General features: G+C 39.7%; 1 protein-coding gene across 2 annotated transcripts in view; it reads right to left on the bottom strand.

Moving 5' to 3' along the window:
- Nucleotides 1-14972, bottom strand: part of ARFGEF3 (ARFGEF family member 3) — a 98639-nt gene that overhangs the window by 70288 nt on the left and 13379 nt on the right. For both annotated transcript variants that reach the window (XM_085311260.1, XM_085311259.1), the window contains exons 3-4: nt 9473-9554; nt 5998-6129 (exon numbers count right to left, since the gene is read on the bottom strand). In XM_085311260.1, the coding sequence (XP_085167386.1) occupies nt 5998-6129; nt 9473-9554 (214 nt within the window). The remainder of the gene's footprint in view (nt 1-5997; nt 6130-9472; nt 9555-14972) is intronic.

Genomic DNA, 14972 nt, shown 5'->3' with positions numbered 1-14972 from the left:
AAATAATTTGTGTATCTGAAAAATAGTTATAATCTAATTTGTTCACTGCCACAGAGGGCAAAACCAAAAAAAAAAAAAAATGTGACTAGTCCCTCCAAGTCTTAAAAAAAATGGGGTTTTTTGTTTTTTCTTTTTTTAAGTTAGGCTTCTTATTTAACAGTGACAAAGTTCCTGCCAAGTTTGCTGAAAAAGCTAACCGTAAGTTTTGCTCCACTGCTCAAACACAATCCATGTCAGTCTAACATTTGCATTAGACCAGGACTGCCTCCCCAGATATGTAACCACATAGTAGTATTTAACCAAAAATAGGCCAGCTATGATTGTCAAAACAGTAAAACAAAACAAAAATAAACACCTAAAGAAAAAAAAATAGGCTCCAAACTTCTTACTGTTTCTTATGCATCTTCAATAGGGATCTTCTCAAGGACTAATGTGCCTTCGTTATCAGGGCCTTGCCAATGAATTTAGTCATTACAGATAAAACATTCATGACAAAGGACTAGAAGATGCCTCTTGTCATTCGAAGTTTCACATAGCTTTTCTTTAGAGCATTATAGTAGCAACCTTAGAACAGTTATGAATGCCTGACCTAAAGACCGTATCTCAGAGGCAGAGTTATTGGCTCCATTCTGCCTGTTGCTACAGAAGCCAATTTTTACCACAGAGCTCTAATTCATAATTCATATCCTGCATGGACATAGTCAGAATGAAAATTGAAATCACAAAAAAGATTGCCTGGCATTATTGCTGGAGAGTTCCCAAGTGCTGTGTTAATGGAGCAGTGAAGAGATACAGACAAAAGATTGCCTTAACATACCAGATTTACCAGGGTTCATTAAACTTCTCTTACAAATAAATAGTTTTGGCTGACTCCTCACTGAGCCTACAGAACAGAACAGGAAAATTTATGCCCACCAGCAAGCACTACACCTAATCTACTAACAAACTCACCTTGCAGTCTCTGGAAATAAATTAACCTTTCCTAAACTAAACAGCTGGTCACCATGAGCAACCAGTAAATATGGGGATTTTCCTTCTCAAATCACTTTGAAAGAATATCTCTTTATTCCAGACAAAACTCAAATCTGTTTCAAAGCACAGCACAGTACAGTGGCCACAAATACCATGTAAATAAATCTTCTCAGAGCCTGTAAGAAACAAAGATAGGAAGTCCCATTGACAGAATTGTAATATATATTCCTATCATATGTCCAGCATATAATAACACTATTAATTAGAAATAGTGAAACAAAGACCAAATATTAAAAAGCTCAAAAAGGACAACAGAGTTTCCTTCAGAAACGGTCATTATTCTCAATTTGCTTTGAAATGTATCTAACTTTAATTTTCCATTTCACCTTCTGCTTCCCACTGAAGTTGTTGAAAAATCCAAGCACAGATTGAAATGACATGCATAGGATTACATGACATGATTTTGTCTGTAACTAAAAAGAACAAAAGGATACAGGAGAAAGGCAAATTGTAAATACTAACCATGTCTTTCTAATAAGGGGTGGTTTACTGTCAATGACAGTTGCATTCATTATGGTGTGTCCAGCTTATCTGTAGAGCTGATCTCTGAGTGACGACTCATTTGTTAATTTGAGATTGCTCATTAAACTTTTTTTTTGTTGTTATTTGAGAATAATGCTACCACAGAGATAAAAAGAATAAAAAGACAGAAAGAGGTACTGCATTATTAAGAAGGTTGTCAATTTATAAATGGAAGTCACAAAAAAAAAAAAAAAAAAAAAGAGAGAGAGAGAGAGAGAAGAAGAAGAAGTCCTTGCAATTTTGTGTTCTTTCCACCCTACCCACTTGGGTCATATGTGGTTACACTTGCCTTGGCACCAGATTTATGTTCAGAGCTAAATTCTAGTTCCTCTAGGAAAGATAGTCAGGGTTACAGTTTAGAAATTACCAAAATCAAAGACAGAAAACAAAATGCTTGGTTATAGATGAGCTTCCTTTCCACTTCTGATCTGACTGTATCTGATAGTGCTTTTATCAACACCATATGTGCTTCTACAACTAAAGAGGTCTGATTACACAAAGCAAAAAAACCTTTGGTCAGTATCTAAAGCAAGAAATTAGAAGTATCAGATCAAGAAAAGGATCAAAACACTAAAGAAAACCCACTCCAAAACAAAACCAAATATAATGATCATCTTCAACTAATGAAGAGCTTGTCCAGTATCCCTGTCTGCTTCAGCCTATTCATCTGTTTGCTCTTCTAGTGCTAAGACCAACCAAAACTAGCCCTATTCCGCATAAGATACACCTTTGCATTTCACTCAATTTTAACTTGATTCCATATCACACAAAAATTTTTCCCACTTCTGAGATAGCCATATTGCATGACTGTGTAGATAGAAGTTAAATGCTGAATGACATCTTCCCTTACTTTTTCTATAAATCTGCAGCTGTGTAAATAGACTAATGGGTTATTCTGGTGCATCACTGACGAAATATGGAATATGATTAATGATCAATATATTGCTTCCTTCCCAATTTAAATGGATACTGTGATGTAAGTATACAAATAAAAATATGTATATTATTCCATTTGAAACTGCAATTAAGCTACAGCTGTATTACAGGGAGATCAATAAGTCACTGAATGATGGTATGATTCTGCATTCCCTTGATGCAGCCAGTTAAGCATAAAAGCACAAACATACTACATATGTTAGAAGACTTTTCAATGTGATAACAAAGTATCGTGGCAACAGCAAAGTGAATGCTAAGCCAGCCTTGCATCAGATACACTGCTCCCTCTGCTTACAGTTTCCGGATTACCTGGTTTCTCAGTATCCTTTTACATGAGTAAAAGCACCTAAGTAACCCCAGTTTAGTACCCAATGTGAAAACACTAACAAATCATTAAACGTATTAGAGTTACAGAGAACACACGGATGGTATTGAGATATTCTGAAGAAATACTAAAATACTAACTAACTAACATGCAAGTCTGAACACAAAATTTGTTAAAGGCGCTGCAGTGTATATGTAGGAAATCAAATGCAGCTAGTACACTTATATTTGTGGGTAGGTGCTCATTGGCGTCACAGAGAATTCATAGGCTTTTTTGCTTCTCACTGGAAAGATCAGAGCCTCCACCTGGGCAGCCAGCTGCTGTTCACATAGGAATTACCCAGTGCTTTGTAGCACTGACATCATGGGGTCTCTTGCAGAAAGATAAACAAGGAGTTCAGCATATCACTTCTCTGGAAGTTTAAGCAGGACATTTAAGTTTACAGAAAGGGTAAGAGATATGTCACATATTGCAGAGGACAGAGGTATTTTGAGAGATTAAGGTTTTGAGTTCATCTTGGCAGCCGGATTCGGACAGTCCAGAGCTTCCCTGGCTGCCCAGCACACGTTCCAGCATCAGCCTCAGCCCAAGGCCAAGCCCAAACCCTGAAGTCTGAACATCATCAAAGTGCTGTTGTTGTGATCCTCCAGTCCGGCCGTATAAAGAGTATGCCATGGCGCTCACTCTTAAGAATAAGAAGTATCAGGTACTTTGCAATAARTAAGTGTTGTTCCACTGTCACAACAGTAGCCCCAACTGCTCCCTTTCTTCAGTGAAGTGCCAGCACAGATCCAGCTAGCACGCCCCTCCATTCATTTGCTGCAACCATTGCAGTTCTTCTACTCCCTCTAACATTGCCCCTTTATAACCGACTGTTTCCGARAGCACAGTAAACAAGGCAGCTAGCTGTACCCATGTCTTACTGCCTCATTCCTTCTTTCAATACTAACCCCAGCTTGCAGTCACCTGAACGTAAAAAGCTTGTCAGAATGCTCCCCTCAGCTAATGAGATCTCYTCACGCTCACCTCTGCCATGCAGGTACATGACAAAGAACCATCAAAATAAACATTCGGCTCCTTTGCTTTGGATAAACCGTGAAGGGTGAACTTCTGATTTCTAGTAGGTGCTTGATGGACTTTCTGGGAGATGCTTGCTAGGAACAGCAGGAGATAGTTTGGATAGGACCTTGAAGAAAGCATGCAAGTGACTTAGGAGCTTACATGCCAGCAGCTCTCAGTGAAGACTCTACCCCTGCACCCTCTATTTTTCACACCTGTTTTGCATAACTTAAAGCTTTTGTGGAACCTTTGATAACTGCATTTCTAACACCTGGGAGACTGGAACAACCATGCAGCAGTACCATTGCTGACCTAGTTTCACACCAATGTGCTGACACTCAGGAATGTCTAACATCAGCCCTGGATAAAGACATATTTAACTTCCTCTGGATGGAAAAACCCAATCTTGTTCACAATCATGTGCTGCCTTGAGGCCTCGCTTCCGCACATTCAGGAAAATGGATGCATCGCTGAGCTGCCTGAAATCTCCCTGGAGGCTCCAACACCCCTCAGCCAGACCTAAGCTCTCTGCAACAACTTCCAGTGTTGCAACTGCATCTGTAACCTTCAGGTTACAATGTAAAAAGATTGCTGCTTCAATGGGTTTTTAGGCAAGGCTCAGATTGAATACCTCTTCAGTTTTAACTGCCCTGTTCATGATCCCTTTTGGTCCTCTGATCAGCTTCAAAAATTCAAATCAAAATAGAAGTCTTGTTTGTTCTCAGAATGTAAAGATAAAGCCAGAGTTCTACACCCAACTTTGCCATTCTTTTAACCAGAACCTTAAAAAAAAAAAAAAAAGGCATTTCTACATCAAAATTCCACTCAGTGCACTGACAACAAGAATGTTTTTACACTCTTTACACTTTGCGCTGAATTGACACTGAAGTGAACATGTTAAGAATCTAGTATAAGTCCAATTTTAGTTCTGGCATTCACTGGTATGCTTCTTTATTTCTTACCCATCAAGACAACCCAAGAAAAGATATTCACTTACAATCCTGGTGAAATATAGTGTTCATTTTCTTCTTGGACAGTGTGGAGGACAATCTGTTACAAATGCATGCCACAGTTTTCAAAGAAACCTGGCATGTGGAGATTCTGAATCTGGAATACTTGGGAGGCTGAAAAAGACTAGCAAAGAAGTCCTCTGTACCAAGACAGCCTGCTGGTTTAGCAGCGCTCAGTTTTAGCTCTGCATTTTTTGCCCTGTCTTCTCACTGCAGGGACAAAAGAGGAAGGAAAGAGGCATGCTGAGGGGGTGCTGCAGATCTGTGTCACAGTAACACCTACAGCTGGGCAAAGGCCTGCTCCCATAAATTGGGGATCAGTTCACCCACAAATGCTCATCCCTTCTGCCTGTTGCTTGGCTCAGTCTTTCGAATGCTCTGGTGCAAAATGCATGCTCCACACAAGCAATGTCAGCTGCAGGGCAAAGAGGCTTTGTTTTGGCTTTGAGCCAAAACCAAGAAAGGAAACAATTTATACCTCTGACCAATACCCAGCAGTTTCAGAGAGGGCAACATATATTCACCAAGAGAAGGTGCCAGCCACAGGAAAGAAGGAAAGTTTCTGATCTGCATGGTTAGAAGCAAAGGACATTCAAGTAAGTTGGCCCAAACACATAATATTAGGTACAGTGAACACAGAGAAAAGACCACTAGGTTTGTTTAAAACGAGCTTCCACCAGCGATCGGCTACAGCACAACACACCCTCAATACAAAGTTTACACCCAAACATCCATACACATACTTAGGCACACATAATTCAAGGTTGTATAACCCAATTCATGAGTGCTCATGCTCAATACCAAACACAAACTTCTCAGCCTACAAGTTACTCATCTGTGCGCTCCAGGGGAGTGAATGGTTTGTCCTATTTCAGTTTGCTAAAACTGGGACCATCAGGGTACTGACTCTCTATATAAACTATCTCCTATTTAACCTGAGGAAATACAAGCCAAGTAGCAAAGAAAACAACTGACATCTGCCAACAGGAAGGAGAGAATTATGTATTGTCCTAAGCTGAAGATTTCTAAGACAACAGCTAATTTATTTGCAAAATCCCAGCTATTCAGTCAAACAACCCCTGTTGCAAGCACTGACGTGCATCAAACACTAACCTTCATCACTTCAACTTGCAGGTCTTCGTTGAGCGAGGGAGTCACTTTGACGGCATTCAGCATCTGATTTAGCAACTGCTTCTCATCGGAGTCTGTTTCCACGGATACAAACCTCTCATCAGACAGCAGCTTCTGCAGACACAATGGAAATGGACAGGTTGAGGTAAAAATGCCTCTGCCTAACCCTACTGTAAAATACCATACCTAAAGCTATTATTTTGGTAGCATACTGGCTGGATGTTATGTCAGAATTTCAGAGTGATCCACTAATATGAATTAAGAAATTATAGCAAAAACTGGGGAATTCGTGCCCCTATACAAAGAAAGTTAAAATCTTCTGAGTCATCTGCCATTCTGGTATTCTCTTTTCCCACTCCAACCTTTCATTTATTCCAGCATCCAGAAAAAAGCAGTCTTTGGAAACTGATGTGAGAGATTGCAAACTACTCCAAACAATGGCCTCAGCAAAACCTCTCATTATTTTAGAAGTGTGTGTCAGGGGGAAAATCTCAAAACCTCAGGCTACAGTCCTGACCTCAAGCTAATGCTAGCACTTGCCCTGCCTGGCAGGTATCTGGAAGCAGCATTTTTGATCCCTGGCAGGATGCAGTCTTATGTCACTAGGAAGCTGACTAATCAGAGGTGTCATCAGGTCCTCAGAAAGGATGAATACTGTTAATGAGCGTCTGATAGGAGGATCACAAACATATCTGCAAGGGTACCCAAGGGTGGGCTTAATACAGACTGAACTTAGACTGATTTTTTTTTAGACTGATCAGACTCCATTTGCCTGGAAAAAGCTAATATTACATATATATCTCTCAACAAGCGTATTTATGTTAGATTGAAGGTTAACTTGAGGGACTGGCATGAAAGTATTAGTTGAATCAAAAAGATTGTCACTAGTTTTTTATTGGAGTCTATTTTCACTCTTGAATACATAACTGATGGACAGCATCTCTTACTACAGCTTACCATGTCAGGTTCTCACCTCCCTGAGCTGACCAGGTGGCACTTCAAGATTCCAGTTATTTTTCCACACTTCTCCCACAAAGAACAACACATTTCTGAAAAACTTCCTCTAACATTCCAGCCTCAACTTATTTACAGCCAGTTCATACCCATAAGCTCTTTCACGAATTATCATCTACCAATACAAAATGCTACATACTACTTTTCCTGAGTATTTCCTCCATAGTTGACCTGTAAGTTTCTTTCTTTCCCTCCAAAAAGAATAGCCACATCTCTTGCTTTAATTCACTCAGCTGAACAAGCCATGCTCTATTAGTGTTCTCTGGGAAGGCAAACTCACTGTCTCAAACACTTAACAGGTCTTTTCCAGACTATTTTCAGTGGGCAGTTATAGAAGAATAAAGAATTAAATCAGAATCATGTACAGACAACGCTCTCACAGGGACATGCCCACTGGCACTATTTTCTCATGCTTCTGCAGCCACATTCATGGCTTCATGGCCGCATGTTATTATTAGTGGCAGTCATCCTGCAGCAGATATACCCACCCAAGTCTTTTTCCAGCTCCAGTCATCTTAGAAACTCCCACCATGGAATGAAAACATCTCGTTTTAGTTCTCAGGAACATGACCTTGCCCTGCCCCAATTTTGAGCAGTCCACCCTGTACATTCTGCAACATTTCTGTACTCACGTCGCTTCACAGCTTTCAGGCTGCTGCACATTTCATTGGCTATTCTAACTTCATATTTTCTTAAGTTTTAAAGAATTCTTTCACATAACATCATCTCAAGTGTTTTATCAGTGTCCACCCTGATGACATTTAACTCACTTTACAAGGAAAATGTTTTATTCTATATAAAAAAAGAAAAGAGAGAGAGAGAGAGATTCTCCTTAGTCTAGTACGACCTACTTTTGGTAAATTCAAGTTACATTTCATCTCACTTTTACCGTATTTATAACCTATCCCCACAGCACCAGGTGTTTGTTTTTTTAAAAAATTCTTCATAAAACCTCACAGATCATAAATGCAGATGACGGATTCTATTGTTGCCTAGTTTTCTTTTTTATGCTTCTAGATAGCAGGTAATGCCACTATTTAAGGCACCATGCTCAAAGTCTGTAACTTTGTAACTTCAGTTCTTGCAAAACTCAAGTATATGCATAGCAAATTAGAAGAGTAAAAAGATAGTAAATTTTATCTTGACTGAGTGTTCCCAAGGAAGTCGTACTACAGTGGAGAGTGATTGATTCAAAATTCCTCCACTACACTTGGCTGATCATTGATCTATAATATTGTTCTATTGTTCTTGCATTGGTTCAAGAGCAGATATATGTTCCACGTCCCACTGGTTTGCTGTTACTTTTACTTAAAACAAACAAACAAAAAACCCACACATGCAACATCACACTCTTCTACCTCTAAAATGCATGAAGTGAGCCCCGGTGCAATGACCAAAGCAGTCAGAAATACCAGTTCCTCTGCTCAAGGTTTCCATCCAATTTGCTCCCTGTGCTGAAGCCACCATGACTCACAATGTTCTGACTTCACTGCTGTTCTGGGACAAAAGCCCTCCCCTAGCTACAGCCTTCTACCACTGCCTCTCGCCCATACAGTGCCCGAATATGGGGCACTCTTTCTAACCAAATGACATCTCATTTGCTAGGTTAAGTGAATTTGAATGATCCCATTTATGGCCTTATATTCCAAGAAACCCCTCATACCTTTTCTTTGAGGGGAGACATTTATTTCCTGGAAAGAGAAAATTCCAAAAATTTGAGGAAAATGTTTTTCTTTTTGGCATGCTATGAACACACCAGCAGCATACTGCCTTTGTCATAACTAACATCTCCCTAGTGCATTTATCGATACATATTCATTTGCCCCATTAGAAGACAGGTAAACATTTTTTGTTTTTCTACTATCAAGCAAAAGAAAGCCTTTCTTTACTGTTTGTGTTGCACTGCTGCTTTCTTTTGCAATTTCATAAGCCTCCTAATCACATGGTGCTCCTATTCTTTTCTGCATGCAAAAAAACCCTGGAAAACACTCATACATGCAGAATGCAGCTCCCAGACCCTCTATTAACCATCTTTCAAACACTGCAGCTCTCTCATCTAATCAAAGAAATCAGTACTACTTCAGTGAGTTTAGTTTCTTGAAGTTTAGCAGTGGTAAAGCTTACTGATATATATGTGCCCGCACGAGCACAGGGCCACATGAGGAAGAGTACCTCTCCATCTTCATCACAATACGCAAAGCTGGGAATTCCACCTATTTTCAAAACATTTTTAGCTTCTACAGAATCGCCAGCCTTTACCTCTACTCCTGACCAATACCACAAAAACATGAACACTATTGTTAGGTCCACCACTGAGGGCTAGAGGCTTTTTCTGCAGTATTTTTCAGAAGAAAAGCCTAGATTTCCTTGACATGTCAATGGTACAAGAGCCTTCTACCATACCATCTGCTACCTACTAGCATATCCCACTCTCAAGCCATACCTGCATCCCTGCAAGAGCTTGCTGGGCCAACTTCACGCTCTTTGATTCCAGAGCCAGTTGGAGAGGAAGGAGACACTTCTCCCTAAAGAAAGATGGGAAAGAAGAAAAATTAAAAAAAAATAATTAAGGAGAGAGAGAGAAAAATGACACTAAAAATCAGCATTCACAGGAATCAAGTTCCAGAAAGGCTGTATCACATTCAATAAGATTATGCTTGCATACTGGAATCAAGGAAAATTCGACAACTCTAAGAGGCACTTCTCCCCTCTTAAGAAAGCTGGTATTATTCTTCACATTTTATTTTTAAGAGTAGCCTTTTAATTGAAGAAGATTTTCACAAAATACTTGTCCAACTGTTTGCTCTCTGTGTGTGCATGAATGTGCACAGCATAATGACAGGATCTGCAAATCACTAGTGTTCCTTCACCTCAGTCTCATAAGCATTGTACTTCAGACATCTGTTTAATATTGGGGCTGCCAGAAAAGTGGTCACATATTCCATTTTCTGTTGGCTGAGTTTTGCTCTACGACTTCTTCTACAATATAGTCTGTCCTCTCATGTCAACTCCCTCCAACTATAAATGGCGCAGACACAGGCAAACGTACACTTTGGTTATGGTTTATAGTGCTAGTACATGCTAACTCAGCTATGACTAAGTTGTATTTTAATCACAAAATAACATCAGGTTTTGCATATTAAAATGACATAACTAATTAGAATAGTAACTGATTAGACTCAGAGCTCAGGCCTAGAACTTTTTATTTATTGACTGAACAAAACAATGCCTGGACCTGTGACCTCTCATTACTCCTCCCTCCTTATCAGAGAAGGTTTGCAGCATCCAGAGAACACCTGGCAACAAGACCTTTAAGTAAATCTTGCTAGTTGGCATCAAACTCCTTCCTGATCAGAGATACTCAGCCCAGGTCCAATTAGGCTGGGGGAGGGGTCATCTAGTCATCTATGCATAGTACTTATGCTGTGTTTCCAGCATGTGCTAGATTTGCTCAATATCAGGTAAGTTATAAGGTTAGCACATCTATTTATTCTAAAAAAGCAAATAGGAAGAGTTTTGATTACAGAGACAGAACTGAGTTTCATAAAGAGCATAAGATAGCATCAGGTACTACCAGATGTTGTACTGAGTTTTCTTGGTAGTTGTCACAGACACACAAATGGCTATACCAGCCAAGAATGTAGCTTAGCTAGTAGGATTCCACGTGAATGTTACTTCAAAGTAGTAACTCTGCTAATACTTTAGGCAGTAAATAACTTTGCTAGCGTATTAGGTAGTAACTAAAACATTAACATCTAAAATTATTTTAGGGCCAGAAGCTTTCAGCACACCCCTATCTGTGCTCACAGCCACAACCTCCTCTATCATTTTCCTCTCCATCTCTCTTTTTCTTCCAGATACTCTGCTCTAATCCTCCTATTTGACTTTATGCAAGACTTCTTCCTGGTTCTGTCATTCAAAAGGTATGAACCTTTTGCATTCATACTAAACACATGCAATAAACCAACACCATCACAATACTTTTGCCTTCTGTAACACAACAAAAAAGGGAATTTAGTTTTGGAGTCTGTCAGAGTTGACAATCTTACTGCATTTGTCCATTTAAGCTAACAGGAGCAAGAAAAGTGGTCTTCCCACTGGTTACATAGTTTCCAAGATACTTGCAATATTCTATTAGGTCACCTATCATAACATGCACTCACTTGTACAAACAGTCCTTTTTCTATTTGTACAGACATTCTTCCTGAAGGCAGACCGTTCTGCGTCAGACCTTGAGAGTCTTAGCTCTCCAGCTATCTGCATGGCACCACCAGGAATCACTTGCATGAATTCCCTCCCCATAGGAACAAGTGTATGAGAGGTAAAAATGAACAGAAGACAGCTAGAAGACACAGAAGACAACTTTTCTTACCCAAGTAGAAACCAAAAAGCACTGACATATTCCATTTGGAGTATTTTTCTTTGTTAAGTCTCCAAGCATTTAAATAAACACTCACACAAAACTCCTTCTTTTCAAAGAAGTCAAAAATGTTTTAAAATTTTAAAATATTGAAATTAATTCTCTTGATACTACTTCTGTGAGCTGAATTTGATCTGAATTCACTTAGTTTTGGTTGACACAATGACAAATTGTTTATTTACTGAAAAGTGTATGGAAAAAAATACAAGTCTTGACAAGCTCTGCCACATGCTTAATTCTGCAGGCTTGAGTCTAGGTTCTGACATAAATGAAAGCAAGGGCAGTAGACCAGCCTGCTCCTCTCACAAATCCGCCCTTCGTAACTAGCTGAGCAGAAGCCCTATCTTGGCACAGCAGGGGCTACTGCAGTTTGTGGCTCAGATCTATTGCCAAAGCTACCTAAAGTCATGCTTTGCCACAGACTGACCTCCTTCCAAAACCAAGTATCCAAGTCTATAACTTGAATTTTCTTTTTAAAAAGATAAAGCTGAGATTACCAAACCAGTTACAATGGTCACCTCAACTTTGTGGAAACCATCTTGAAACTCCTTCAGTGGATCCTACTTGCAGAGGGGACTCAATGTTCACTCTATGAAAAATCAGCTCTTTTTTAGGTGTGCTCAGTGAGTATTCCTTCCTCTCCACCCACCCCTTCCTAACAGGACACACAAATCACAAGCTATCCTGAAGGGGCACACAACTGAAAACTGCTCTTCAGAACACAACTCCTTTCTTTAATGACAAATTAAGGATTTTAATGTCACAAGCATGGCAAGAAGCAAACCAGTAAGCTTCTATATCTAGTAATCTTCTGTACTTGGCAAAGATCCCTTGAGAATCTGCAGGTTTTTTCAAATCTGTACCTTCTTACCAAGTTATGGAAATTTGTAAAAGGACATTTGGTATAACAGTGAAAGCAACTTTTTTAGAAATTCTGAATTATACTTTCTAAGAAACCTGAAGTAGACTAAATGTGTTTCTCAAGATTCTAACTAAAAGCTAACCATTTGCTTCATTTAAGATATTGTGAGAAACAGACAGGGAAAAAGCTCATTTTTTTCAAAAGCTCCTTTCTTGAATGTTTTTGGAATGGATTCAGCTAGGAGCACTCCTTTACAAGCTGTGAGTTTAGTATCCAAAACAGCTTGAACTATGAAGCATCTGGGAAATATTTCCTCAGAGTGCTCTATCATCCTATCTACAAAAACTGCCAAAACATCTAAGCCAGTGTTCAGACAATAAACTTTAGCCAGTACAGAACTGGCTACCTTCTATGTATCTGGACAACAAGCTGTATTTGGACAAGTTGACCATGAGCCAGCAATGTGCCCTTGTGGCCAAGAAGGCCAATGATATCCTGGAGTGCCTTAGTAAGAGTATTGCCAGTAGGTCGAGGGAGGTGATCCTGCCCCTCTACTCAGCCCTAGCGAGGCCTCCTCTGGAGTATTGCATCCAGTTCTGCTCCCCAGTACAAGAGAGACATGGACCTACTGGAGAAAGTCCAGTGTAGGGCTACAAAGATGATTAGAGGACTGGAGCATCTGCCCTATGAGGAACGGCTATGCGAGCTGGGTCTGTTTAGCCTGGAGAAGAGCAAACCGAGGGGGGATCTTATCAATGTCTAAAATGCTCTAGGGGACCCTGCTTGAGCAGGGAGGTTGGTCGAGATGATCTCCAGGGGTCCCTTCCAACCTTACCCATTCTGTGATTCTATCTACTGCCAGCCCACATCTGGAACACATGTATTATGCAGGTAAGTTGTGATAGGACATTGTAAAAGTTCAGAAAAGTGGCAGAGAAATACATCTCTAGCACATAAAGTGGCCTTAAGTGCTAACTTTTACAGTGAGACTTGGACATTCTCTCTCATAAAAAAAAAAAAAAAAGAAAAAAAGAAAGAAAGAAAGAAAAAAATCACAATCGCTTTCTGTGAGTGAACTCAATGTTTGATACTAGGAGATCAACAAATGCCAAAGTGAAGTCCTTGTGCATTAACTGGTACTCAAGTAGTCACAAACATGGGGACATGTCACCGTAGTGTACAGTACTAACTGTAAGTATGCTAAAGAGTCCCAGTTATTTAGGCCTGCATCTCTTCAAGGCTGAACACCATGTTTCCTGTAGACTTTCCACTCTTCACTGCAACAATGCATAAAGATTTCAGGTATTATTAACACACAGTAGACTTACTCTTGTATTAAAATGGACAGAGTCTGGGAAGAGTGTGGAAAGGGAAGGCAGCCATAAATCACTGGAGTGCATCCAGTTCTGATTCATTTTAATGATTCAGGTGGGAGCTCCTATGGCTTCCATGTAGCTACCCTGCGCATCAGTATGTTGCCTGCCATCTGTAGTCACATACTGTAATCAGCAGAGAAGAATGAGCACTGTTTCTTGAGATATCTCCCAAAATGAAGAGCAAAAATGACAAGCAGGGGGATGGAAATTAGAACAAATTCAATTAGCTGAACTTCCCATCCTTGCTAAAAACATTTAACTGAAAATCTAATTAAGCTTGCTGGAGCCTCTGTTCCCATTGTATCCTCTGAGAAAATGAACTGCCATTGTGTCATTTCCTGTTCTTGTTACACACACAGTCAATTAAATCTTTATCATTTCCATGCTACAGCTACAAAGCACCAGTAAAGATACCTCACAATGGCTGATTAACTTGAGCATCTTCCACACTTCAGTTCAGATCTGCCGTTTACATGTATCATCTGCTAGTATGAGTTCACAGAAAGACAAGGCAGACAATCCTTAAGCAGAATGGGAGAGGATGATGTAAATTAACACAGTTGGTCATTATTAAAGTCTACCACATTCAAGAACCGGGTTCAATAAGGCTGCATGGGAGATATTACAAATCAGAATTTGGCCTTGAAATATAATTAAAAAAGGGATTGAGGTTTCCTCTTATACTTTGCAGCCCTTTCACAATTCCACCCTGTTTTGAGTGGTCTCACAACCTGAGAACTCATTGCTTAGTTCCTGTCTGCACTCCCATACTGTCAAGTGACAATTCTTTCAAGTTCAGTGCTCTCTCTTGTGTTACACACATAAGACATATTTTACATATGCAGAGTATTCAGAATAGGCTAGCATACACTGATACTTCAATACATGCATAATAGCATTTTCCATTTACATTACTGTACAGAAATTAGTTTTACACTGGAACTTCTTAGCTTTCATTTCCATACATTCATGTGTATGCATACAGAGACACACAGTTTTAGGCACAAAGATTATCTTAACGTGAATGAGATGAGTCAGGTACAACACAAAGGGATCACTAAAGGGAAGGGGCACCTTTGACTTGAAGGAGGGGGATCTATCAAAAGATTAAGGATAAGGTGTCCTGGATGTAGACAGATGGAACCAAGGAATGGAAAGGGAAGATGTGGTCCTATACAGATAGTCTACCTATGCTGGAATCTACACTACTTTCTGGAAAACACTGCATATATCTACCCAGCAGTGTCCGAAAAAAGAGTTCAGTTTGAAAAAATATAAACAAAGT

The sequence above is a fragment of the Rhea americana genome, unplaced genomic scaffold (genome assembly GCF_003343005.1).
Source record: "Rhea americana isolate MKP2758 unplaced genomic scaffold, rheAme1 scaffold_337, whole genome shotgun sequence".
NCBI classification, from domain to species: domain Eukaryota; kingdom Metazoa; phylum Chordata; class Aves; order Rheiformes; family Rheidae; genus Rhea; species Rhea americana.
Note: the sequence above shows the minus strand (reverse complement) of the source record. Positions and strands in the feature narration are given on the sequence as shown.